Source organism: Lactuca virosa, chromosome 4 (assembly GCF_052849685.1).
Source record: "Lactuca virosa cultivar CGN04683 chromosome 4, Lactuca_virosa_CGN04683_v6, whole genome shotgun sequence".
Taxonomy (NCBI): domain Eukaryota; kingdom Viridiplantae; phylum Streptophyta; class Magnoliopsida; order Asterales; family Asteraceae; genus Lactuca; species Lactuca virosa.
In genome coordinates this window covers 241,590,031-241,617,974 of record NC_136429.1, presented here as the reverse complement: position 1 = coordinate 241,617,974, position 27,944 = coordinate 241,590,031, and the positions used below count along the sequence as shown (strand labels likewise).

At 36.6% G+C, this 27,944-nt stretch overlaps 2 protein-coding genes across 3 annotated transcripts; both read right to left on the bottom strand.

Annotated features, from left to right (window-relative positions):
- Positions 1-18,185: 18,185 nt before the first annotated feature.
- Positions 18,186-20,332, bottom strand: LOC145168771 (cytochrome c oxidase subunit 5b-2, mitochondrial-like). Of its 2 annotated transcripts, none has more exons than XM_079087473.1 (6): positions 19,976-20,332; positions 19,769-19,851; positions 19,616-19,666; positions 18,760-18,826; positions 18,560-18,639; positions 18,186-18,454 (listed from the first exon to the last, which is right to left on the bottom strand). In XM_079087473.1, the coding sequence occupies exons 1-6, from the start codon at positions 20,112-20,114 to the stop codon at positions 18,392-18,394; spliced, it is 483 nt and encodes a 160-aa protein (XP_078943599.1). In that variant the 5' UTR covers positions 20,115-20,332; the 3' UTR covers positions 18,186-18,391. The 2 variants fall into 2 exon arrangements, with proteins under 2 accessions (XP_078943599.1, XP_078943601.1); XM_079087475.1 differs by having other exon boundaries at positions 18,763-18,826.
- A 1,558-nt stretch (positions 20,333-21,890) lies between these two features.
- UVR3 (DNA photolyase family protein) lies at positions 21,891-25,641 on the bottom strand. The gene is made up of 14 exons (XM_079045126.1): positions 25,118-25,641; positions 24,846-24,917; positions 24,657-24,737; positions 24,378-24,557; positions 24,221-24,298; positions 23,890-23,976; positions 23,704-23,802; positions 23,535-23,618; positions 23,049-23,135; positions 22,897-22,968; positions 22,707-22,820; positions 22,533-22,620; positions 22,366-22,461; positions 21,891-22,272 (listed from the first exon to the last, which is right to left on the bottom strand). Exons 1-14 carry the CDS (start codon positions 25,499-25,501, stop codon positions 22,094-22,096), a joined length of 1,701 nt encoding a protein of 566 aa, XP_078901252.1. The 5' UTR covers positions 25,502-25,641; the 3' UTR covers positions 21,891-22,093.
- Between the last annotated feature and the right edge of the window lie 2,303 nt (positions 25,642-27,944).

Here is a 27,944-nt window from a genome sequence, read left to right as displayed (position 1 = left end):
CTGGCCTATAATCCAAAAATCTCACGTCATCCTCCGACTATGCTCGGGGTCCACTACCTATAATCATAAAAAAACTGAGTGGGTCAGGCTTGGGAGCCTGGTGAGCATATAGGGTTTTCAACCCACAGTAATAATAAACTTATTAAATTCATCAATCAATAATAACCCTGATTACCCGTTCCCGTTATCCTCACTTTACGTCCCTAAACACTTTTCACAAGGGACCTAGCCTAAAGAATATCATCGGGATGGACACTACTGCTAAGGGGTTTCCTTAGCCATACATGTCCTAAAGGCAACCATGAGGGGGATTGGAGTACAGCGAATAAACACCCAAGTTCATTAACACCTACAGGTTGCGGACCTGCTAATGTTTCCCACTCGACTGTCTAGAAAGTCCGTGGTCGTCATCCAAACTCCGCTAGATGACTGAATCACAAATCACATCGAGGCCTCTCATCACTTTTATTTTATCACACATCACTATCTACCCATGTTCTACCCAACATATTTGTAGATAAAAATACTTATACAGTTTAAAACTTGTATAAAGCATCAACTCAACAATCACCTCAAATAAACAATTAATATATTTACACAGAGCACGTATTATAAGGTAAATACCTCATATCTATGTGTAAAATGAAAGTGAGTATACACTCACTTGATTTAATGAAAATCGGGCAGCAATTCGTTTCCTAAAAACGATCGTTTCTAATAAAACCAGGAGTTTTATTCAGAAACCGGGCTCTGCGAGGGTCGGGCTTCGAAACCGAAAAGATAAATTTTTCGGGCTTCTCGGGCTCTTCGTGGCGTATTCCGGGGGTTATGATCGATACCGGGGCTTTGGGGGATGCTAAGATGAAGAAAATATGAAGAAAGGGGCTAAATATGGCAAAATTCCAAATCTAACCGGGAAGGCTCGCATACCCCTTCTATTTATAGGGGTCCGAAGTCGGTTCCGGTGGTGGGGTCCGCAGGTGGATGCACGTGGGCTGCGCATGCAAGGCCTCGGTGTCGCCTCCTGATTGGACCGCGGCCTAGAGTCCGAAGCAGCGAAGAGAAGACACGTGTTACCATCTGCGAGGTTTGGAGGCTAAGGCGGTGCGAGGCTCGGACCAGCTGCGAGCTTCGGATTGGGCCTCCCTTCGGTCGAATCAGAATCCGACACGCGGCTACTGTTCATGCGAGGGAAGGCGACACGTGGCTTGCATGACTCACCAATTTCGGACACGTGGCACTCTTTCAGCGAAGGTGACGTGGCCGAAGCCACCTATGTGAAATTTCTCGGTTTTCGTGCCAAAACTTCTAAAATCCATAATTTTCGCATACGAGCTCCGTTTTTGACGTTCTTTATATGCACGCGTAGGTAAAATTACGCTCTACAACTTTCGTTTAGACTTCGTCGGCTAATTTTGAATTTAATTTTTATATTATTATTTTTAACAGACCGGGACAGGAAATCCGTTAAAAATTCATAACTTCTTCATCCGACGTCCGTTTTCGTTAGACTTTTTACCGTTGTGCTACTAATGACGAGACCTTCGATTCTCGATTAGGTCGTGTCGGCTAAAAATCACTCGATCTAAAATTCGAGTTTTTAGTTGTCTACTGCTAAGCTGAAACTTCGAAAAATCATAACTTCCTCATACGAAGTCAGATTTGGGTGTTCTTTTTATACTTACTCTCGGTTTAACGAACACTACGAGTTTTATTTAGATCACTAAGGCCAAAAAGTAGTTTATCGAAAACTCACTTTTTACGACATTCGGCCCCGTGCCGGTTTGTCGCGAAAGTTCGACAAGTCATAACTTCTTCGTTATAACTCGGATTTCGGCATTCTTTATATATCCGTAATCCTTGTCACGCTCACTACAAGTTTCTTAATAGATATCGGCTTTATCTAAAATTTAATTTTTTGACGCTTATTTTTATTCTTAATTAATTAAGCCCTAATAATTAAGCATAAAACACATAATATTCACATAATTCCTTTTCATTTCTTCAAAATGAGTTACAAAGGTTAACCTAGACTATAATGTCAATATTAATGCCTAGCCTAGAAACACGGGCATTACAATTCTCTCCCCCTTAGGATGATTCCGTCCCCGGAATCACACATCAGCAAACAAATGCGGGTAGCGACTCATCATGTCACTCTCCGTTTCCCAAGTGAGATTTGGCCCATTCGTATGTTTCCAACGAACAAGCACTAAATCGACCATCTTGCGTCTCAGCTTCTTAGTCTTACGGTCAATGATTGCCTCAGGTTCTTCGATCAACCTCTTGTTTTCATCCAACCTTAACTCAGAAATGGGAATTATGTCGGGCACATCTCCCGTGAACTTTCTCAAATAGCACACATGAAAGGTATGATGAATACCCTCCAGTTCTTCCGGTAATTCTAGCCTGTAAGCTTGATTTCCGATCCTCTGAAGAACTTTAAATGGTCCAATAAACCTTGGATTCAACTTTCCTCTTTTACCAAATCTTATAAGTCCCTTCCACGGCGAGACTTTAAGTAAAACCGAATCTCCAATATCGAAGGATATCGGTTGTCTTTTCTTGTCAGCATAACTCTTTTGTCGATCTTGAGCAGCTAACATCCTTTCCCTTATCACTTTTAACTTTTCAGCAGTCTGATGGACTATTTCAGGTCCAATAAACTGCTTTTCCCCAGCTTCCAACCAGCATTATGGCGTTCGACACTTCTCCCCATACAAAGCGTGATAAGGTGCCATCTTGATGCTCGAGTGGAAACTATTATTGTAGGAAAATTCTACTAGAGGTAAGTGTTCATCCCAATTACCTTGGAATTCTAGGGTACATGCTCTCAGCATATCCTCCAATGTTTGAATCGTTCGTTCGCTCTGACCATCGGTTTGAGGATGGTAAGCTGTACTCAAACACAACTTGGTACCCAATTCCTCTTGTAGACTTCTCCAAAACCTTGAGGTAAAACGACTGTCACGATCGGATACAATCGTTAACGGAACACCGTGTAGCCTCATAATTTCCTTCATGTAAGAACTCGCAAGTTTATCCATAGACCATTTCTCGTTAGCGGCTATGAAATGCGCACTCTTAGTGAAGCGATCCACGACCACCCAAATCATGTCGTGATCGTTCCTTGTCTTGGGCAGTTTAGTCACAAAATCCATGGTAATGTCCTCCCATTTACCCATGGGTACAGGTAAGGGTTCTAAACTCCCATACGGTTTCTGATGTTGTGCCTTAACCCTAGCACATGTTACACACTTGGCCACATACTTAGCAACATCGAGCTTCATCGTCGACCACCAGTAATAGGGTTTTAGATCCCTATACATTTTCGTACTGCCGGGATGAATCGAGTACATGGTTTTGTGAGCTTCTTCCATCAGAAGACCTCTTACTCCTCCCGTCTTAGGTACCCAAATCCTATCTTTGAATACCTTCAATCCCTGACCGTTCGTATCAAACACCAACGTTTTTCCCAAACGTTCCTCCTTTCGGTCATTCTTTTCTAAAGCTTCCTCCTGAGCTTTCTTTATACTTTCCACAATTGTCGAGACGACTTCAATTCTCAACGCTCTTGGCCTTCTCTTTTCAAGATTTACCTTCCGACTGAGAGCATCAGCAACAACATTTGCTTTACCAGGGTGGTAAAGTATCTCACAGTCGTAGTCCTTGAGTAGTTCCTGTTGGATTAATGTCTAAGTCCATAACTATATTTGGTATGTACTTGACCCGACCCGGCATGGTCCATTTGGGTTGCACTTCACCGGCACAATTTATATGGATAGTCTTTTAAGAATAGTATATTTATGATTTATATTAATATATTATAAGTTCTAATATATTAATATGGAATCATATTATTTAATTAGTATTGATCAAGAATTAATTTAGAATTAATTAAGTGATCAAAAAGAACTAATTAAATATGGACTCTTATATATATGGAATGGGCCAAGTTCATTTAGGTTGGGCTAAGCTTTCATGGATGGTCCATGGAGCTTTTTGTTGGATTAATGTCTAAGTCCATAACTATAATTGGTAAGACTTGACCCGACCCGGCATGGTCCATTTGGGTTGCATGGCATCATGCATTTGGATAGACTATAATGAGAGAAATAACACTTAAGGTTGGTTAATATATTATAAGTTCTAATATATTAATAAGGTTATTTAATTAGTATTGATCAAGAATTAATTTGGAATTAATTAAGTGATCAAAAGGAGACTAATTAAATATATGGGTTGATTGTGTAAATCATTCATTCTTATATATGTGGGCTTGTGATCCAAGATTCCTTATGTTGGACTAAGTCCATGGGGTGACCCATGGATACTCCATGGAGGTTAAAATCCATGGAGCATAAGGAATGGGTAAAGTTATGAGTTACATGGTGTAACCCTAATAGCCACCATATAAAAGAATCCCATGGCTCAAGAAATCGTGCACTAATGTGTGAGTGTGAGGGCTAGACGATTTCAAGGAGTGTTCAAGTTTCTCTCAAGTTATTCCAAGTGTATTTGGTGTTGTGTGAACCATTTGAGGTGTCCCACTTGGGGCACTAGGCACTCAAGCTTCATGAAGACATTCTACATCAAAGAGGTATGTATTCTATCTTGTTATATTTATTATTTTGTATGCTAGATTAGGATAATACCTTGGATGTTCATAATTGTATGTATAATAGAGAAAACATAGATCCAAGGTATTTAGGGTTGCATGTACACTTAGGAGTGTTAGAATGCTCATAACCCAACAGTAGTATCAGAGCCTAGGCTTGTTTTCTTGTTATACTTGCAAAAGTAGCTGAAAAATCGAGTTGGATGCATATATTCGATTGTTTTGGCTGGAATTGGACTAGGAACATTACCCTAAGATGTTTTTGGACTTATAAACTTGTTTTTGATGTGGTAATGTTCATGCTAATCCAATTTCTAAGATAATTGTCATAATTTCAAGATTTGTATTAGTTTGTATGTTCATGCTAATTTCTTGAAGATTGATGATTTGAATTATCTTGTTCTTATGAGGTTCTTAGATTAATAGAAAAGTTGTGTGAAATAGTTGTTTTCAATCCATTTTAATCTAAGAGTTGATTCCAAAGTGTGTTTTTGTAACTTGTACTCAAGTTATATGAAAAGTCACATTTAAGAATCAAAAACTCATAAAAGTTGGCAAAGGTTACAAAATAAAGAGTCTAGTTCTAATTAAATGGTTTTATGACTCCATAACTTGTCCTCAAGTTATGGAGGTTCAAGAGTCTCTTCATTAAATTAAAAAAAAAAGTGTAACCTTAATTAGTTCCATAAGTTACAATAAAAAAAAGTTATTTTTTTTAATTAATTAGTTTAAAGTCTTCCATAACTTGTCCTCAAGTTATGGAACTTGAAGAGTTTTTTTTTTTTTTTTTAATTAAAACTACTTTAAACTCATAAGTTATGGAATTAATTAGTTTTGAATAGTTTCAAAACTTGCCCTCAAGTTTTGGAATTTGAAAAGTTTTCACTTATGAATACTTTAATTCCAAGTTAGCCCTTAGAATTTTAAAAGTTAAAATTCAACCCTTATACTTTATAATATTATAAGTTAATAATATTTATATATATGTATAAGAGTAAAGTCAGTCTTACCGTTAGTAGGCCTCATTCACGAAGCCGGTCTATAAGGGGGTATAAGGTTACTGCCTATAAAATGGCAGTTTAATGGGTGTCCACTCTCACCCACCGCTTCCTTAACTGGTGGAGGGTCGTTAGCCGAACGGGTAGGACAAGGACTATAATTCTCCTTTCATTAAAAGTATTAATGATAAATACTAAGTAACTAAACTCTTATTAATACCCAATCTTAGTTACTTAGGAAAATATGAATTTGGTGCTAACCCATGAAATTACACTTTGCACTTTGCTTAAGTCGTTAGTGGAGCGTGTGTGGTTAACCGGCACACTAACCTGGACTTAACAAGGTAGGCAAAGGGTAACTTAATATTTATCATAGTATCGGTGGAGCGTGTGTGGTTAACCGGCACACTGATTAAGGGGTAAATATTAAGGGTACCAAGTATATTTGCATGGTTATTCACACCTTGTTTTGTGATCCTCGGCATCCCAGTCACAAAACCTGAAGGGCACACTCGAGATTGAAACATGCCTTTGAACAGTTCAATGAATCTCAAAGATCTAGGACTTTCAAATCCAATTAAAACCTAATAAATTATTTCATTTTTCATGGTGGAAATTGGTGAATCGTCATTCACCTACCTTCAAATATTTTATAGCTTGGATTACGGCATCCCTCTTCTAAGTTATAAAATAGTTTGTTGGGTCCTAGCCTTAATATTTCATATTGGGTGTCATATTAAGGACTTTAAATCAACTATCTTGAATATCTCCCAAAAAGATGTCTGGTCTAGACATTTATGATCTTCCCAAATCTCTTGAAACAAGCTTTCCTAAATGAAGATGATGTCCCATGGATATCATACTTCTTTCACCTCCTCCAATTATTCTCCCTAACCCACAAGTTCCTAAAAAGTTTAAGGTCACTCAAGCCCTATTGGCAAGGCAAGGTCTAGGTGTGATCACATCTTGGAGATGTAGTCACATATTGACAAGCCGGGAGAGTTGGGTGTCAAAGTCTTGAGAAAGTTGGTGGCTCAACTACTTTCTAAGTCACATAGTGAGTTCTTTTGGGAATCCTATGAAACAGACTAAGACAAGACCCTTAATGATCTTATCTATTTGCTAAGATCAACTTCCTAAAACGCTATGGACATTGACAATGATGACATTGGATATCCAGTAAAGCTCTCTATTCCCAATGGAAAGGGATCGGCCATAGTCAACTCGGTTGACCCAATGGTAAAGAGAGAGGCGAAGTCTGAGATAGTCCCATTATCAAGGGTCCATAGGTAACTATTGCCAAAGGAAGGGGCATTGGTTACGAAGCTGCCAAATTTACCTAAGGATGTTAAAGTCAATAAGTTTGGCTCTACTTCAGGTAAAGTCCATTGTCTAACTCTATTAAGTACATGCTGATTCTGATCGCGAAGATGGATTTCAATCGCATGGTTCGGTGATCAGAATTTTGGGCTATTACTTAAGAGTTATGATATTTATATTGCTTAGGAATAGATAACAACAAGGTTTTCATATGGATTGTAAGGATAAGTTTTTCTGCAAAGTTTTAAAATAAAAGAAAAAGGTTTTGATTTTATTTATTTTAAGTATCCTTACAATGACATTTGTGAAAAGTTGTTGCTTATAAGATTCCATTGATAGCAATATTGGAAAAATGGATTTGATTCTTTCGGTTGTGGTAGTGTCTAATATTACCAAATAAGGAAAGATTCTCATCACCCAAGGTTCAATTGGACCGAAACTTGGAATCATGCAAGTTGTATAGTATGATGAATGAGAACTTTCAGCTTGGAAAATTAAGACTAATTCCTTATGTGAATAAGGAAAGGACTAAGGGATCGAGTACACATTCTTGTGCACTGGTCAAGTCCACCACAAAAGATCAAGAAGACTATTCGTCATGATTTACTTAAGTTTAGTAAATATGGTTATACTTATAAGTTTAAGTATAAGTCTGTAGCATTGGAGAAGTTTCAATGTGAGACAGAACGAATAAGAAGAATCAAAGTATGGCAGAAAGATAAAAGTTTCTCAAATCTGAAAAGATGGGAGAGTACTTTAGTATCATGTTTATGATCATCTTAATGATTAAGATACCATATCACAATTGGTCCTCTAAAGTCATCTTAGTACATTCTTATGACTAAGAAGAGGAGTCATGAATTGTTGAAATGGTTAAATCAAAAAGATGAGTCATACTTCGTTCCAAAACAATTCTTAGAGTCATACTCCAAGATTGTAACTTGAGTGACATATCTTAAAGAGGGTTTGTTAACACTAGTCAAATGTAAGAGTAAAAGGTTATCTACTCTTGTACATTTGAAATTGGTAAGTTGTGATGTTTTGGATAAAACAGAGACCAACTTAGGCCAATTGTGTAAAGTGTTAGTCTTGATAAAGAATCCGCACTATCTCTTGAATATTTGACAAGGGAGTCTTATATGTCAAGAGGACAGTGGGAGTCTTAAAGCTCTTGAAAGTTTCAAGACTTAATCAAGAATAAAACCTAAAGTCCTTCACTAGCACACGACTTGAGGTTTATAACCTATCGTGTTGAAATTTTTGTGCCTATTCAAGTTGGCTTTGCATAGGAGTTATGAGAGTTCTCAATTGGTTGCACAACTACTTGGAAGCAATGGCAGGCACCTGAGCTGCCAAATGGCAAGAATTTAAGATTGCACAAGTTTAATCAATATGAGTTTGGATTTGTCACTAACCTTGTCTTGTGATTATGGTTTTGACAAATTCACATGGATAAGAACACATACACTATTAAATCTAAGTGTCATAAGGTTTCTCTCCGATTCATGAAAATGACGGTGAGGAAACACTTTCACTAAGTAGATTTTAGCTAGATAGCAATTGTGATATTTGCATTCTCAAAGTCGTTAGTGGAGCGTGTGTGGTTTACCGGCACACTAACATGGACTTGTGAGAAGTGGCAAAGGTCTAAACAATTGAGACTATGATTACGGCATCCCTTTTCATAGTTCTAAAATTGTTTAGACACACATGTGAGCTAAGAGAGGTGTATGATTTTGATAAAGTTTTATCAAAACAATCTAGTATCAGAAATCTGAACTTTGGTAAGAAAGTCAGCTGATTTTTGAGTACATGTCAAAGCTAGTGGGAGCATAAGTGTTATGCTAATAATCATCATGTTAGTGGGAGCATGATAATTATGACAAAGGTTGCAAGTTAGCAATGTTAATTATAGAAAACAAAAGTTTCAATTCGTGAGGTTGCAGGGGTTGAAAAAGTTGTTTTGCTATAATTAAGGGAGAGGAAATTATACTTCATTTCAATTCTAAAAGCTTAGATTGAGATTTTAATCGTATTTAATCAAGGATATATATAGGAATTTCATGTTGGAATGGCTCAACATAAGGAAATTCTATATATGGGTCCATTATTTGCGTTCTAAAATTCGATTACGATTACGGCATCCCTTTTCATAATCTGAATTTTGAGAACTTGGCAAATTGAAATGGAAATATTATAGCAAAAGACTGGTTTAATCTTTATGTGAGACATCATGAATCGTGTCCCATATGCTTCGGATATAGGATCGATTACATGTGCTATATTCATCCTTTCTAAAATTTTCCAAATGCCTGGGGCATTATGAAGGAAAAAGGTCTAGAATTGGATATGACTAAAATGATTAAGCAATTGTCGAGGACAATCTAAGGTTTACCAAAGATTGGTTGCACAAGGACAGTTGGAAGTATAATGTTAATTCTGGAAGGACCATATTGACATAATCTGTAAGGAGGCAACTCTTGTTCAGAAGTGATAGTCAAAATGGAATATGGAAATGTTTCAAAGTTAAAAATTATTCAATCTGTGTAAGATTAGGAAACTTAATGAAAGAAGGATGTTTCCAAGGAGCTAATCTCCTTTGGAATGCTCTGTAATGATTGTTGTCAAGTCTTTCTGACTTCGTGCATAATCATTAAGAGGATCAATGCATATAAGTTTAGAATCTAACAGATTTCAGTAAATGGCATGAATTTGGAATTCTTGCATTTGCAGTAAGGATTTGGGACTGTGAAAAAAGGATCATTGGAGTGATGTTCAATTGATATATTTTACAAAGTAAAGATCATAGACAAACATAGTATGCATACTTGGTGTATGGCATGACTAGTGTTTAGAAAACATAGTGTACATGCTTGGAGCATGGGACAACTATTGTTTTAAATTCAAGTATAAAGTTGATAAAACCGAAACAATGAATAATGAGTAATCAGTATGGTGATAAATAAAAGTGTTTATTTATATTCATAGGGTTTGATACCATATTTGATTCATTTATTCTTGTGTTTCACTTTGCATGTTTTGACTTCCAGAATAACTAAGTCGCTCTTCCTGAATGATTAAGTTATTCAAACCATCCACAATCGGTCATATGTTGGAAGTAGATATGAATCAAGATTGTCATGGGTTGGTTTGTAGAGGTCCAAGTTGGTGGACAAAGTGGTGCTACAACACTCATGAGTGTTCATAAGTTCTGAGTATTGGATTCAACCCACGCTCATTTGAATCACTTCATGGATTTTATCACGAGTGATCATGAGACGATAATATCTTATATTCTTAAAACCTAGAGATATGAGTTGTTACTATGAGTTGGTTATACATTGATTGCACGAAAACGCATTGGTAACTCGATGTTATAAAACGTGCCTTTGTGTATGATTCAACAAGTAGTAGAACAAGCCATATGAGTCGAAGTTTATCCATTCCTTTTACCTTCGGGATAAAAGCGATATCTGTGGGCCCCTCGATGATTTAGCGATGACACATGTGAGTGCTTGGCCAAGCCAGGACTGATTTGATTTGTTCAATCAGTCAGTCATCATAAATCGAAAATCGGGAAACAACAAATGGACAGAGAGTGGGCCGATTTTAGTGTGCATACATATTCTCTCAAGTTCTTCCAAGGTGTTTGGTGATTTGTGATTCCATTTGAGGCTTCCACACTATTGGGGCTAAGCTCTTAAAGCTTGAAGACATCAAGCTACATCAAAAGGTATGTCATCTAACTAGAACTTTGTAGTATATGTGCTTCATAATATGCTAGTTAGGATGAAACCTTGGAATAGTTAATATTTGCATGTATAATAGAGAAAACATAGATCCAAGGTTTATAGGGTTGCATGTACACCATAGGAGTGTTAGAATGCTCAAAACCCAACAGTTCCAGCCAGCGCCGCTGTCTCATGTTCAATTCCTTCTGATTAAAGAGATATTGAAGATTCTTATGATCAGTGAAAAGTTTACACTTAGTACCATAAAGATAATGCCTCCATATCTTTAAGGTGAATACTACCGCTGCCAACTCCAGATCATGAGTGGGGTAGTTCTTTTCATGCTCTTTCAACTGCCTCGATGCATACGCTATCACTTTATCCCTTTGGGTCAGAACATATCCTAACCCAACTCCAGAGGCATCACTATAGACTGCGAAGTCATCAACTCCTTCAGGTAAAGAAAGAATCGATGCTTCACACAGTCTCTTCTTTAACTTTTCAAAGGCCTCCTTATGCTTTTCATTCCAAGCATAAGTAGCTCCTTTGTGGGTCAAAGCTGTTAATGGAGTAGCGATCGAAGAAAAGCCTTGGATAAATCGGCGATAATATCCGGCTAATCCTAAAAAGCTTCGAATCTCCGTAGGACTTTTTGGTTGTTCCCACTTCATCACAGCTTCAATCTTTGTTGGGTCAACCATTATTCCTTCTTGGTTAACCACATGACCTAAAAATTGGACTTCTTGAATCCAAAATTCACATTTGGAGAACTTTGCATACAACTTCTCCTTTTTCAGAACTTCTAGCACTTCACGCAGATGCTTGTCATGCTCCTACTTGCTTTTCGAATAGATCAAGATATCGTCTATGAATACTATCACGGATTTATCAAGGTATGGTTTACAAACCCTGTTCATCAAATCCATGAAAGCTGCTGGGGCATTGGTTAATCCGAACGACATAACCAAAAATTCATAGTGTCCATATCTTGTTTTGAACGCAGTCTTTTCGATATCCTGCTCCCTCACCTTCAGTTGATGGTATCCTGACCTAAGATCGATCTTCGAGAAGTAGCTCGAACCTTGCAACTGGTCGAACAGGTCATCGATCCTCGGCAACGGATACTTGTTCTTTATTGTCGCTTTATTCAGCTCTCTGTAATCGATGCACATTCTCATGCTCCCGTCTTTCTTCTTTACAAACAACACAGGGGCTCCCCAGGGTGATGAACTAGGTCGAATGAAACATTTGTCCAATAACTCCTGAAGTTGTGTCATAAGTTCTTTCATCTCGGTTGGCGCTAACCGATACGGTGCTTTTGCTATCGGCGTCGTTCCTGGTAACAAGTCGATACGAAACTCAACTTGTCGATCAGGGGGCAATCCGGGAAGATCTTCGGGAAAGACTTCCGGATATTCACACACCACCGGAATATTCTGCACCTCTTTCTTTTCCTTCTTAGCATCGATCACGAACGCTAAATATGATGTACACCCCTTGGCCAAACACTTTCTGGCTTTCATTAGGGAAATGATTCCAGAGTTTACTCTGCGTTTGTCTCCGTACACCATAAACGACTCTTTCCCTGGCGGGTTTACTTTTACTATTTTCTACCTACACAATATTTCGGCATCATTGGCGCTAAGCCAATCCATTCCTAAAACTATGTCGAAACCATTTAACTCGATAGGCAATAATTCCTCGTGGAACTTATTCCCATCCAAGTCAATGATGATGTTTTTCATACAATGGCTAACAAGTACAAACTTGCCACTAGCAATTTCGACTAATAAGGCATTAACTAGTCTATCAACAGGCAAAGCTAGTTTTCTACCAAATTCATGCGAAATAAAGGAGTAATTGGCTCCAGAATCAAACAAAATTTGGGCAGGCAATTCATTTACGAGAAAGGTACCTGAAGCGACATCGACTTCTTCTTTTGCAGCTTCAAGGGTCATCTGAAAGGCTCTCGCCTTTGGCTTTGGTGGTAGATTGGGCTTTTCTGCATCCTTCCTCTTTGGACAGTCTTTAAAAACATGCCCTTCTTCATGGCACTCAAAACATACCCTCTTGTCGGATGGACACACGTTGGCATAATGCCCAGTCTTTCCACATTTGTAGCAAGTCACCCCCTCGCTACATTTCCCAGAGTGCTTTTTCTTGCACTTCTCACACCATTTCACTTCGCCTCCTCCTCCTCCAAACTTCTTGGACTTAGAAAATTTGCTTTTCTTGTTGGAACCTGGAGTTCCTTCAAATTTTCTCTTTTCACCAACTTCTGCCCTCTCCAGACCCTTCTCCCTGATCTGAACCTCCACATTCTTAGCAGCCCAGATGGCGGCTTTCAAAGTGGTTGCTTGCTTAACCATCGGACCAAAGTCCACTGGTAATCCAAGGGCAAACTTGTTAACCTTAGAGAGTTCAATTGGAACTAGGTAAGGAACAAGCTTCATCTTTTCAGTGAAACTAGCAGCGTATTCAGTAACGCTCAACTTTCCTTTTTTCAAATTCTGGAACTCATTGTTGATTTCCAGAAGATCCTGCTCAGAGCAGTATTGCAGTTTCAGTTGTAGCACAAAGTCTTCCCAAGACGTCTTGTTAGCTTCTCCCTTGAGCATGGAATCAGCTAGTAACTTCCACCAGCTCAGTACACCAGATTTTAACAGAGGAATTGCAAGTGTGGTCTTTTGTTTGTTGCTGCACTCACAGCGTCGGACTCCCAGATAGACACGGTGGTTTAGATGCCATGAAATCTTTGTATTTGCACCCGCGTTCATCAACTCCTCCATCCGGGTTGTTTTGTCTATCTATCGGTGGGTTGGCTTGACCAAGAGTCCCACTATAGTTCCCTCCTACTGATTGCCCTTCATTCAATACGGGTTGTTCAACAGGTATCGTAGTTTCTTCCCTATTTTGTTGTAGTAATCGCCTCGTCTCCTCCATTTGGCGATCCAACATCGTCTGTATCATTGCTTGTACCCCAGCCATCGTCATTGGCTCAGGTGCAGCTCCTACAACAGGTACTTGCTCAACTACTTGAGGTTGAGGCTGTTGATCCCTATTTCCGTTTGCATTTGCAACTCCACTGCGAGTTCTTGCCATTACAATCTATATACTAAATAAGGCGAATTTAGGTCTTTATCCTTGTTAGACATTTCAATTCCCTTATCACTCCGAAACGTTTACATGTTAGTTCTAATCTCGTAATAATACGCTTAGAATCCTACACACATAAGGTTTCCAGATCCGGTCGGCAACAGACCATAGATCCGAACAATTAATGGCACACATGGCAAACACATAGCATTTAGCACATAAGGGCATTTTAGGCATCTTTCCTAAAATAACTAGTGCTCGTGTCTAAAATATGGTAGACACTCATCTCACAATCATCACTTAGCATTCTAAGTTTAAGTCTAGAAATCCTACAATTTCTTAGTTCGCTTAAACTAATGCTCTGATACCAATTGTGACATCCCCTAATTTCTCGGCCAGAAAAGACCGATTTAATTTATGTTTTTTAAAATAAAATCAGAGAAATCTTTTCAAAAGATGTTGCGGAATTGGTCCCCAAACAACATATGATAAAAGTTTATCAAAACCCTTCATTAAGAAGGTATATATTTTCCATATATTTCAAAACCTCGGGATGTCATGTTCCGATACAGATCAAAAGCACAAACAAGACATTATAAGCCTTACTACAGTTATTTACAACTACTGGCCTATAATCCAAATATCTCACGTCATCCTCCGACTATGCTCGGGGTCCACTACCTATAATCATAAAAAAACTGAGTGGGTCAGGCTTGGGAGCCTGGTGAGCATATAGGGTTTTCAACCCACAGTAATAATAAACTTATTAAATTCATCAATCAATAATAACCCTGATTACCCGTTCCCGTTATCCTCACTTTACGTCCCTAAACACTTTTCACAAGGGACCTAGCCTAAAGAATATCATCGGGATGGACACTACTGCTAAGGGGTTTCCTTAGCCATACATGTCCTAAAGGCAACCATGAGGGGGATTGGAGTACAGCGAATAAACACCCAAGTTCATTAACACCTAAAGGTTGCGGACCTGCTAATGTTTCCCACTGGACTGTCTAGAAAGTCTGTGGTCGTCATCCAAACTCCGCTAGATAACTGAATCACAAATCACATCGAGGCCTCTCATCACTTTTATTTTATCACACATCACTATCTACCCATGTTCTACCCAACATATTTGTAGATAAAAATACTTATACAGTTTAAAACTTGTATAAAACATCAACTCAACAGTCACCTCAAATAAATAATTAATATATTTACACATAGCACATATTATAAGGTAAATACTTCATATCTATGTGTAAAATGAAAGTGAGTATACACTCACTTGATTTAACGAAAATCGGGCAGCAATTCGTTTCCTAAAAACGATCGTTTCTAATAAAACCGGGAGTTTTATTCAGAAACCGGGCTCTGCGAGGGTCGGGCTTCGAAACCGAAAAGATAAATTTTCTGGGCTTCTCGGGCTCTTCGTGGCGTATTCCGGGGGTTATGATTGATATCGGGGCTTTGGGGGATGCTAAGATGAAGAAAATATGAAGAAAGGGGCTAAATATGGCAAAATTCCAAATCTAACCGGGAAGGCTCGCATACCCCTTCTATTTATAGGGGTCCGAAGTCGGTTCCGGTGGTGGGGTCCGCAGGCGAGGGTCCGCAGGTGGCTGCACGTGGGCTGCGCATGCGAGGCCTCGGTGTCGCCTCCTGATTGGACCGCGGCCTAGAGTCCGAAGCAGCGAAGAGAAGACATGTGTTACCATCTGCGAGGTTCGGAGGCTAAGGCGGTGAGAGGCTCGGACCAGCTGCGAGCTTCGGATTGGGCCTCCCTTCGGTCGAATCAGAATCCGACACGCGGCTACTATTCATGCGAGGGAAGGCGACACGTGGTTCGCATGACTCACCAATTTCGGACACGTGGCACTCTTTCAGCGAAGGTGACGTGGCCGAAGCCACCTATGCGAAATTTCTCGGTTTTCGCGCCAAAACTTCTAAAATCCATAACTTTCGCATACGAGCTCCGTTTTTGACGTTCTTTATGAGCACGCGTAGGTAAGATTACGCTCTACAACTTTCGTTTAGACTTCGTCGGCTAATTTTGAATTTAATTTTTATATTATTATTTTTAACAGACCGGGACAGGAAATCCGTTAAAAATTCATAACTTCTTCATCCGACGTCCGTTTTCGTGTCGGCTAAAAATCACTCGATCTAAAATTCGAGTTTTTAGCTGTCTACTGCTAAGCTGAAACTTCGAAAAATCATAACTTCCTCATACGAAGTCAGATTTGGGCGTTCTTTTTATACTTACTCTCGGTTTAACGAACACTACGAGTTTCGTTTAGATCACTAAGGCCAAAAAGTAGTTTATCGAAAACTCACTTTTTACGACATTCGGCCCCGTGCCGGTTTGTCGCGAAAGTTCGACAAGTCATAACTTCTTCGTTATAACTCGGATTTCGGCATTCTTTATATATCCGTAATCCTTGTCACGTCCACTACAAGTTTCTTAATAGATATCGGCTTTATCTAAAATTTAATTTTTTGACGCTCATTTTTATTCTTAATTAATTAAGCCCTAATAATTAAGCATAAAACACATAATATTCACATAATTCCTTTTCATTTCTTCAAAATGAGTTACAAAGGTTAACCTAGACTATAATGTCAATATTAATGCCTAGCCTAGAAACACGGGCATTACACATGATTGAGGTAAATAATTTCTACAGTTAAGTACAAGTTACTACATCACATAAACAATCTTTTGTTTTCCAGTTACAAATACCTAGATTTCAACTATGCATTTTATTGAACACGTGGTGTGCTTCTTCAGTTTCTTCAAAAAAAATAAGTGAGAGTCTTACCAATACAGTTTCTTGGTGGTCGGGAACTGGAGATACGGAATACGACTTCTACGACTTCGGGTCTTCAACAGTGGTAAGGTAATTTGATAAGGACCTTTTGAATACTCCAACCAACATTAATGGGAAAAGAGCGAAAGAGTAGAAGAGATGGCAATGGGTTAAGGGTACTGAATCGAAGATGACGAGGGTATACGGTTAATGATGTACGACTGAAGCCCTTTAAACAAAGTGTTTGGATAGAATTCAGGGTTTTGAATTCCATCGCATTTTTTTTTACAAAAATCAAAAATTAAAATTGTCTTACCTGGTAAAACTTTAGAAACAGAATCTGGAACGAAGCCTCATCATGAACAAATTCGAGAGGGTGGGGGAGGCAAGAAAACAAGAGACGATGTAAGAAAATAGAGAGCGTTACCTGAGTCGGCATCGGCGGTGATAGATGCAACGTGAAGAATTTGTTTCCTATTTTTTTAGGTCAAACTTAATTATTTTGTTTCCTTAATTAAATGGATTTAATTAAATAATTCTATTAATTGAATGTGTCAAAAGCCCAAAAATACCCTTATTCATTTAATAAATTATTTAATTATTTGCTAAATTGTGATTGGTGTATTTAGGCACACAATATTTGCTAGAAACATTTGAACCTAACTCTCTCTCTCTCTCTCTCTCTCTCTCTATATATATATATATATATATATATATATATATATATATATATATATATATATAAGGTTAATTACAACAATAAATAAAATAAATAATAGTACAAAGGTTTTAAAAAATATATTTAATTTTATTTATATGCAATTAGAATATGAGGGTAAAACGGTTTTGAAATACAAATCGTCTATCTTATCGTGGAATTAATATAGCTTCGGTGGTGATTTGCAGGGAATGTAACATAGAAGAGGAATTTACTGGTTTGGTTCATTCACTAGAGTTACTTAGGAGTGAATTTTTTATATGGTGTGGTATATCGGTGCCCCATTCCGGTAAAACAAATGAGGTGTTGGAGTTTACTACAGCTTGGGGAAACTACGCAAAAAAGAAAAAGGTTTTGGTGGGTATTTGTTACGGAATTATTTGGTAGCAAAAAATGAAAGAACTTTCAATCAAACTCGGATTAGTCCTACAAAGGTTGCGGATATTATCAAGTCAATAGTGTTCATATGCTTCAAACATAGAAGCAATGGAGACGCTTATAGTTGGATAGATTGGTGTATAAGTCCATGCATGTAATAATCTTTTTGTCGAGGCTGTGACTCGTGATTTGTTTGGTTTTGCCTCTCTTCTTCTCTCACTTGTTGCTTGCTAGGTGGAGTTCTTTCTCTTTCTTATAAAATTTGTTGGTTAAAAAAAATGATATATAATATGATAAAATAATCATTTAATCTCGGTTTATTCGGTCTAGAAAATAAATTGGCCATCTACATGACCCTCGAATAAACTGAACAAATAAAAACCATAAAAGCAACTTTCTGTCAATTTTAATACTTGATATAAAGTGATACGCACATTCATTATGTGCTGGTGGGATCGAGTAATGGTATATGCCCATAGGCCATAGCTATATGGTTATGAAAAATTATAATTCCAATTGACGACGCATCAAACAATCTCAAAATTATCATAAAGAATATAAATGTCAAAAATGTTAGCAAAAATTAAGATGAAAAAAATAATAATAATAAAAATAAAAAACTCTTGAATCTTGAAGAAGCCGAATATACTACTCTCTTGTGATGTAATGTCACCAGATTCTTATTCCAAGCAGCGCATAGATAAAGGTGGAAGCTGATGCAATTAATGATGTTCATCAACCTCATCAAGTCCATCTGGAAGTCCACCTGGGCCCACCACTTCCAACTGTCAAACATCACCATGACAAAATAACATTTATGAATGCCACGTGTCTTGAGTATTTTTCTTCATTTTCAAGTAAGTACATAAAACGAAAATGAATAAACTCACCTTGAAATATTGTGAGCAAACTGGGCATTCATGTGGTTCACCTTTCTTTAGCCAGAACCAAACAACATCATGCTCATCCTCTGTTTTCAAAACATCCAAAATAAATTAATAAATTAAATTATGTTGCTATTTCTTGTATTTAACCTGATAAGAGTTTTAACATTCATTATCATGAAAAAAAGTATGAGTAGGTGACTCACCACCTTCAGCACCAGGGCACCCAACAATTCTTTGGTCATAGTATGATTTTACCACTGCAGGTGCTTCCTACATGACACATGAAATCTTTAGCAAAATCAAAAAAAAAAGAACATCAAGCATAACTGTTTTTAGCAAAATAAGAAAAAGATAAAGAATAAGTGTCTTTAGCTAAATCAAAAGAAACTTTTAATGGGCATATAGTATATGGGTCTTTAGCAAACTGGTTGAAAGTAAGAGAAAAACACGCATTATTAAGAGAAGCTGATATAGTAAAAGAGTTTATGACAGAATCAAAAGAACTTTGTGTGACTAATCTTTTAGACTAATATCTGATCTGGGCATCCTAAGTTTCTAACTTTGTGTGTATATAATATCCTGCATAAAAAGAAAAACATGAAAGAAGATATACATACAAACTTTCTTCTTTCTCTGTGATGATGATGATGATGATAAATTTAATATGTAACATTCAGTAGCTATAACATTACATACAGAAGATACGACATTGAAACTAGCCTCTATGATCAAAAGAATGAAGGAATCCATTATACAGTGTCATTAAATCAAAGAAGATACAGCATTAACACAAGTCTCTAGTCAATGAACAGAAGCCCTTACAAAACCTGGAATTGTGTCATGGTTATTTATTTGGATGGATATTCTTATTGATTCTAATAATAGTTCTCTGGCATGAAAAACTTTGTATAATGGATCATATTCCAGTAATTAAGTTTATAAAACATTGTAACAGTAATTGTTTCCATAAATTAAATTCGAATACACATCAGAAATGATATGACCACCAGAATTCGACAGAAACACCATTTTTCTATGCCTACAAGCGAAGAAACTTACCTTGGTACCGAAAGGACCTTCAGGAAAGTTGATTTCCAGAATATCCCGTCCCTAATTGTACAATAAAATACACAACCAATGGTAATTTTAATCAAAATAGAACTGAAACTGAACATGCAGCTACACAAACTGAATCGCAATACAGAAACTGACCTCAATCTCAGCTTGAAGCTCCTCACGCTCGTGACCAGTCGCAATAGGCACTATAGCTTCAACTCTCTTATTAGAAACATTTCCTACCATTGATAACATAAGTGGTATCAGATATCAATACAATCTCAAAAACGACTGACATGTTGACAATTAGATAAAACTTCGGACTGCAAATCAAATTACGGTCTAACGAGATGAAAAATGCACCTGTTACCGAAGAGATGTGACGAGAAATAAGAGCGGAGGATGGCCTGAGAGTCACAAGCAACGGAGACGAAGTGGTTATGGCATTAGATCTCTGAACAGATCGGAGAATACGAAGTTGAGAAGACAGTCGTCTCCACATGGTTTCACCACCACCGGAACACTAGGGTTTGGTTTGTTGAGCAAACGTCGGCGAAGCGCCTTCGTTTTTAGGAAATCACCAAAGAAAAAGTCTATCAATCTCCTGTTCTTGAAATTGGAAATGGGGGAATATGATCGGTATTTGCGACTTGCTAGACGACTGTGGTGGCAACCGGGTAATGCGCATCATAGAACCCGGTGATGTTCACCCGACAGGCCCAATGGATCCGGTAGCTCTTTTTCTATATATAGTCACGTGTTAGTTTCCAGGGAAGAGTAATCTAACTAAATTTTGAATGTTTTTTTTTATAAAATAATAAATTGTTTTTGCATAATAACCATTTATTTAGAATGGGTATTTCAGAGTAGATAAAAAGGACCAAACCCAATCTTATAGCCCGATTGTATATATATATATATATATATATATATATATATATATATATATATATATATATATATATATATATATATATGGACTCACACATTCATATACCTCACAAACCATTTCGGGTCATTCCGAAATTCCTGCAACCATAACATCGAATCCTTTTTTAGCGTTTTCTATCATAGATTCAACAACCATATTAGTTCTATTGATTAATGTATTTGCATTTAAGTTTATAAACGGTTTTATATACTTAGGAATGCGTATAACTATTACGGAACGCGTGAAACATCTTTGGGATGACAAATTGCATGTAGATTTATTGTACTTTTAGTCATTATGGCCATATAAGTAGCTTATAATCAGGGGTGGTTCTACTATGGTGCTCATAGCGGCACCGACAAGCTATGTTTTTTTCGGACGCAGTGTAAAATTTTTGGATTTTTCGTTTTTTCTACTATTGTGTCATTACGTAAAAAAAAATATGCTACTGGCAACACCTACTACGAAATCTTGCGTCCGCCCTTGCTTATAATATGTTAGTATTACTCTGTAGATAGGAAATAAGTATTATGGATGGTCCAGAGGAAATAAGTCTACATTACTTATTGAATTTGATTCTGGAAAGTGAATAAGAGTTCAGAATGCCTACAACTATTATGGATTGTCCGGAATACAAATAATTTATCCAAAATGTCTTTGTGGTACGTTTGCTTCCTTTTGTTTGTGACATCTTTAAGTTAATAAGTAATATTGTTTTGTATTAAACCAATACCTCTGAATAGTTTGGAATCAACCAGTGTGTTTGAAGATTGCCATTTTGTGTGGATGTTGCTAAAAAATATATATCATGTCCTTAATTATATGATCCTCTACTCTAAATTCACATATATATTACTTGCATTATTAATAAAGATCAATTAAGTGTTCAAAGCTTTTAATATACAAAATAACCTTTAATATACAAAATAACAGACATGAAACCATTTGTTATACAATCTCATCCAAATTAGTTGACATAGGACATTTGTTTCCCAAACCCTTCAAAAACACCATAAACATCACTAGAAACAAGAACAAACAAATTATGAGACAAAATAAAAAAGTTTGTACCAAAAAAAATGTTTGTTGGATAAGAGTTCTTTTAATAAGATATGTTTTTTATTGAAAAAAAGTTGTTAGTTACCAAAATATTAACGATAAACCTGCTAAAAGAATCGGACGAAATTTTTTTAAAATTAGGAGGTTTTGTTGAAAAAGAAAAGAGTTATGTTTAGACGGACAAAATACAAAAATATAAAATCTTTTATAATATTAATAAATTTATTTTTAAAACATATTCATGTTTGTGTTATAAAAAATAACTTATAAGACCTATTTTGCTTCAAAAATTAAAGTTTAGGACTTATTAGTTATTTATAAGAAAGTGGAGTGCATGAGCATGATTGGTTATACAACAAAAGGGGTAAATCATAAATGTAAACAAACAAAAACTAAACAATACAAGTTTTGATGCGTAAATTTTTCCTCCGTATTTCAATATTTTAATCCCTCTATGTAATCTCTGAAATCTGAAGTCACAAGTTAGTCCATCAAATCAACTTCTGTTTGAGTCTCCTGGAATCGTTCCCTTGCCCTTGATCTTCCACAAGTTTTCTCCTTAATTTTTTCATGTCTTCATCGGTCACCACACCGTTCGTTTTCTTGTTCAACTCGTATGCTGCAGCCAGCTTCCTCTTGCATTCTTTGATCGCATCATCATGACAAATTACTGAGAAAGCACAAATGATCGATTTGAATTCGAAAAGAATCGATTAAGCAGAGGAAATAATCACTACATGAAGGATTACACATTTACACTGACCTGGTTTTGGATAATCTTTTCCGATGATACATTTTGCTTTCGTTTGAACGCTTAAAGGAGCCTTCCATGGTTCATAAATATACTCCTTCGGCATATCTGTATTAAAAACGATGAGAAGTTTAAAGTTTCCTACTAAAATTAGCTAGAAGACCAAAGAGTACTCTCACCTTTTAGAACCGGAAGGAAGTGTCTGATATATGCGCCAGTCGGATCGTACTTCTTCCCAAATGAGATCGGAGAATAGATGCGATTATACTGACCAAATGGTAAATATACAGTTTTAGATCGATATTGTTTGTAGTAATCGGTTGAATTTAATGCGTAATTGATCATATATATACCTGGTAGAAGAACGACGAGCACGAGAGCCATAACCAATTTCCATTGTTAATCGCCCAATCTGAATCGATGAGGAGTCTCTCGAAAACATCACGACCTTTTTCCCAATGAACAAACTGTGAATACAGAGTTAGGGTTAGCGATTAGAAGATATACGAAGATGAAAGATGAGGGGATGATATAGAAACTCACCAGATCTCCACGAGTTAGAAAACATGCGACGGAATGGCGCGCCAGATGATGAATCCAACCCCATTTCCGAAGCTACATCAACATCAATAATCTTCAATTCAAAATTACTGGATTTAGCACAATTTCAACAACTTTCGACACAAGATTTGAACCTGAACCATGATGGCATCGATCCAAGGAAATCCAGTCCGAGCATCCCGCCATGCTGCTAACAGTTCGTCATCGTCATTCCAAGGTATCTAACAAAATTGCATTCATATAGTAATCAAAATGCAGAAACTGTATAAATCAAGTTTGTAAACAATGGCAATCAAACACGATGATTATCTCCGATTTCAACTTTTTCCTAAAATTTTGAGATTTTTACAATTTTCTTTCTGGTAGTTTCTTAAGTAAATAAATAAAATTGAGGATTTCATTTTTTTATTATTACTATTCAAGCATTGTACTTTTAATCTCGTTAGGAATTAGGATATTATACTTTGAAAAAATTACACAATCATGGCAATGAAAATTATTTTGTATCAAAACGACATTGCTATAACTGGATAGATTTTTCAATATAATAACACAAAATAGTAGGATGCTATAATAAACAAATATATGAATGTACATTGTTAAACCAAACAAGTGATTACCTGTTTGCAAATCGTATTACCACTCATACGATCAAAATTAGGAGTACCAAAACCAACAGTATAGAAAAAATCTCGCCATAACAACTGTATTATATAGATATCAAAATCACAAATCAAACCACTAAATTTGCAACCATTAATCTCTAAAAACAGATTGATTCACATTCACCTGCCCAATAAGTGAAACCGGTGGAGAGGTGTGATTTTTGACCTCTTGTTGAACCTCTTTGATGCACTGATAAAAGTACCTAGTAGATAGACAACCAAACTTCCATACAAATTGTATATAAACAATATTAGAAACTTACAAAGATTATAATCCAAAAAATAAAATAAAACTAAATCACTGACCCACTTTTAAATAGGGAGATAACATTGTTGTTGCAGGCTTTATAAAAGCAGAAGGATCACCCTTCGGTTTCTCAAATTTCGCAACCCATTCCTGAAATTATGCAATTATAAATCCCAAAAGGGAACTAGTGTGGGAGTTTCAGTTCCAATGTGTATTCTTGTGGCCATTGGGCTCTTCTGGTAAGGCAATTTACTGTGTATTCGATTTACATCCAGGACAGTGTGGGCCAGCTCAAGGGTGGGTGGCATAAGATATAACCCTTTTGCAGAAAAAAGGGTGCAAGTAGAAGATATCTCATTTTTACAAAACAAAAATTTACTAAAAAGATTGTGACCTTATTATTAGTTGATTCTTGCAGCCTCCTTAATGCTTCGGATTCACCACCTTTAAATAGAGGTGGGTCCGGGTCCTCCTACAAGATAATGATTCTTGTAAGATGAAAAGACTAAAATGGGTCTGTTAATAGGTAGGCTAATTGCTAATATCCATACCTCTTGAAAGTGTTCATACCCAAGTTGTTCAACTGTTGGAACTTCTGAAACCTCACAATTTCCAAGATCCCCAATTGGAGGAATTGTAGCGGGTGTGGTACATAATGAAGAAATCAACCAATGAGGTTCGCCAGCGAGTTTCAGAAATGATTGGTAACTCAGTGGTGGCTTTCCTCCATTCTGTTTGTTAAATCACACCATGAGGACAAAATGGTCATTTACCCATGCACTAAATAAGAAAAAAGAAAAGGGAAATAGGCGCTTAATAATGAGAAGCACCTTTTCGATAATCTCTACAGGATTGACCAATGTATGAGTAACCGGAGAGAATACTTCTATGCCATTCTCTAAAGCGTAGTTCTGAGGATAAAATGTCTTTTTTATTCATCAAAATCGAAATAATTTCAAACTAATATGAGAATATAATAAATATAAGGTTTGTAGAGATGAGATTAGAGAAAATGTTACCTTAACTTTAGCATCTAAAGCTTGATAATATGGTTCAGTGTCATACTCAAAGCACAACCTTTTTATGTCCCACTGCAAAAATAAAACGTATCTTAATGGACTAAAAGCACAAAATTGTTAAAATCTAGGTTCTGAATTTCAGATTTGCGAATTAATTTCTATTTGTCATGTTAAAAACAGGCATCTTATATATCATCTTGAAGCACTGAATCTCATACAAATCACAAGTAAAACCTAATTCTAACACTTTAAAAACTTGATTACATAATTACCTGCTTTAAGCAACGAATCAAAACCTCGCTAGGTTCGCCATGTAACACCAACAAGCGTGAACCGAGTTTCTTTAGACCGGAGTCCAGATCAAGTAGACTTTCGAGCAAGAACCGGATCCGGTTCAACCCTGCAAGGTTTGAACCGGGGGAGAAGGAATTCGGGTCGGGTTTCATGTAATGTGGGTCGATGACGAAAACAGGGTAGACGTGGTTAGAGTTTTTTGCAGCGTATTCAAGGGCTGGGTTGTCGTGGATCCGAAGACCCTTTCTGAACCACATCAAGGAGTTCGACCCGGATGTCATATTCGTGTTTCTATGAATAATGGGTGAAAGAGAGAAGCGGGTGAAGAAGGTGTGAGATGTGGGAAGGAGTTGCAATTGCATTTAAGAAAATGGAGGGAGAGGTGACACGACGAGGATTTTGAACCACTTTCTTTAAATTAGTTGAGAGAGTGACGTGGCCTTCAGCGGCTAACGTGCGTTATGGGATACATCCACCAATACAGAAATCCATCGATTGGTGAATGATGAAAAGAATAGGGACATATCCCGACCCAAAAAGGTGCGACCAATTTAAACCGGAGAAGAAAAAAAAGAGAGACAAGTTTACTTTAATTTAATATTTGCTATAAATAATTTTAAAACTTTCTTGTGTTGCAAAATAACCACAAAAATGGTCTATTGTGAGCTCAAGAACTAAGTATTGAACATGAACTATTTCAAAATAACTTCATGAATTACTATTAGGAATGATACTTGATAAAAGGTATTACAATTATATATTTTAGACCTGACATATATATATATATATATATATATATATATATATATGAGACTTGAATGTATGGAACATGATTTGATATGGTTAAAAGTTGTTTTTTTGACCAAACAGTTATGAAGGCCATTATTAGGGATGTTGTAAACTATACAAGAGGGGTATATGGTAAAGATGATATTTGTTCCTCCTATGTGTTAAAAGTTAGACATCTAAAGCGATTTACCAAAAGTTGAACACGAAAATGAGATTGATTGCTATCTATATTTCATATTCAACATGTTGTCTGTAACAAATGGATAACTAATAAACTTACCTTATACGTCATTTGGAGCTTTAAGCTTTTTTCGGAATGGGATGTTCTTGAATGACACTTCGTCATGTGTTGTTAGGTGCAGTGAAATGTTGATTGACAGTTCATCGTCCTTTATATCAATCTATAATGAGGTTGTGTTTGATATTGGTCTAACTGAGTCGGCTCAGACCTTTTTGGCTGACTCGGTCAGCTATATGTGTTTGATAAACATTTTATGCGGGTCTGATTCGAAAATCTAAAGCTGATTTGGAAAGAAGTTGGAAATCAGCTGACTGAGAAAAAGAGAAAAGTTTCCATCGGTGCCATTTCTTCTCCCCTTTCAGCGACTCCTCTTCTCCAGCAACCAACAAGCAACATCGACCTATTTCTTCCTCTTCCAACCGCCGATCGAAGCTCATTCCTCGTCTATCAGGTACATTTTTGTTGTTCTTTTCTTCTCCAGCTGATCAAATCTCCTTGCCCTAAAACTTTCGATTTTGGCCATAGTCAACCCCAATCTTTCTGTAAAAGTTTCAATTTATGTTGTTGAGATGGATACAAGTTTCGATTTTTGTTGTTGAATATTCTTTGGCTGTTGAGAGAGATAAAAGTTCTGATTTTTGCTTCAAGTTTCAATTTTTGTTATTGTTAGCTGTTCCTCCATGTTTCCTGTTGAGAGAGATATGTATTGAACTGCTTTTGAATCAAAATTGATATTCAAAGCATTAGTCAAAGCAGTTCTTGCATATATTTTGGAAATTATTTGTGTCTTTCAGTAAAGATTAGGGGGAAATGCTCATTAGATTCCCTTTAGTGGATAAATGCTCATGGGTCTAACTGGTTCTTGGTCTTATATTATAAAAATAAAAATTATGTCTTTGAGTCAAGATTAGGAGCAAATGTCTCTTGAATTCCTTCTCATCATAAATGCTAGTATTGTATTTTTTTTTTGGTGGGTCAAACCTCTTATTGCCTCATATATTATTCCAGTTATGTCTTTGAGTTAAGATTAGAGGCAAATGGTTCTCGGATTCCCTTTAGTAGATAAAGGCTAATGTTGTTGTGCTATCTTGTCTATGTCAAACTGGTTATTGCTCTTATCTTATGGAAATTATATATTCGGGTCAAGATTTGGTCCAAATGTGCCTTGTATTCCTTTAACTGATCAATGCTTAAATTATTATTCTATTCATATTGTAAACATTCTAACAAAGTATATGTAGGTCATATTTTAACCCTATGTATAACATGTATGAGATGTGTGGCATATGTGCTCAAATGGAGTGTCGAATATACCTATCAATGCTTATATTTTAGGTTGTTGTGTTTGATATTTATCTCATAGATAGAGTTATGGATGACAATTTTTATTTGGGTTTTAAATAATTTATGTGTAATTTATATTTTGTATGACAATTTGTATGTTTTTATAATTATTCAAAACTACATCCATCACTGTATAGAGTAGAAGGGTAAAATAGTCATCTTTCATCAGTCAGCACATTCAGTCAGATGTACAATCAAACAGTATGGTTTCTTACTCACTCAGAATTTATTACCCAGACAGACATTTCTCAATCAACACTTTCTCAGTCAGCAACTATCAAACAGGACCTGAGTCTTGTGCAAGTGAGAGATTGCTAGATTATATGCACAAGAATCATATTAAAATGATATTTGCTAAAAACATATTATCTTATAGGTCACACCAATAACAAGTTGATATAAATATAAAATTTATAAGAATTTGATTTTTG

Excerpts from the sequence above, each read along its gene's own strand:
- LOC145168771 (XM_079087473.1), bottom strand. The coding sequence starts at position 20,114 with ATGTGGAGACGACTGTCTTCTCAACTTCGTATTCTCCGATCTGTTCAG. Across the intron at positions 19,852-19,975 it reads TCACATCTCTTCGGTAACAG|GAAATGTTTCTAATAAGAGA; the intron begins GTGCATTTTTCA and ends TATCAATGGTAG. Across the intron at positions 19,667-19,768 it reads AGCTTCAAGCTGAGATTGAG|GGACGGGATATTCTGGAAAT; the intron begins GTCAGTTTCTGT and ends TTGTACAATTAG.
- UVR3 (XM_079045126.1), bottom strand. The coding sequence starts at position 25,501 with ATGCAATTGCAACTCCTTCCCACATCTCACACCTTCTTCACCCGCTTC. Across the intron at positions 24,918-25,117 it reads TGATTCGTTGCTTAAAGCAG|TGGGACATAAAAAGGTTGTG; the intron begins GTAATTATGTAA and ends TTATTTTTGCAG. Across the intron at positions 22,969-23,048 it reads TCGATGCCATCATGGTTCAG|CTTCGGAAATGGGGTTGGAT; the intron begins GTTCAAATCTTG and ends ATGTTGATGTAG.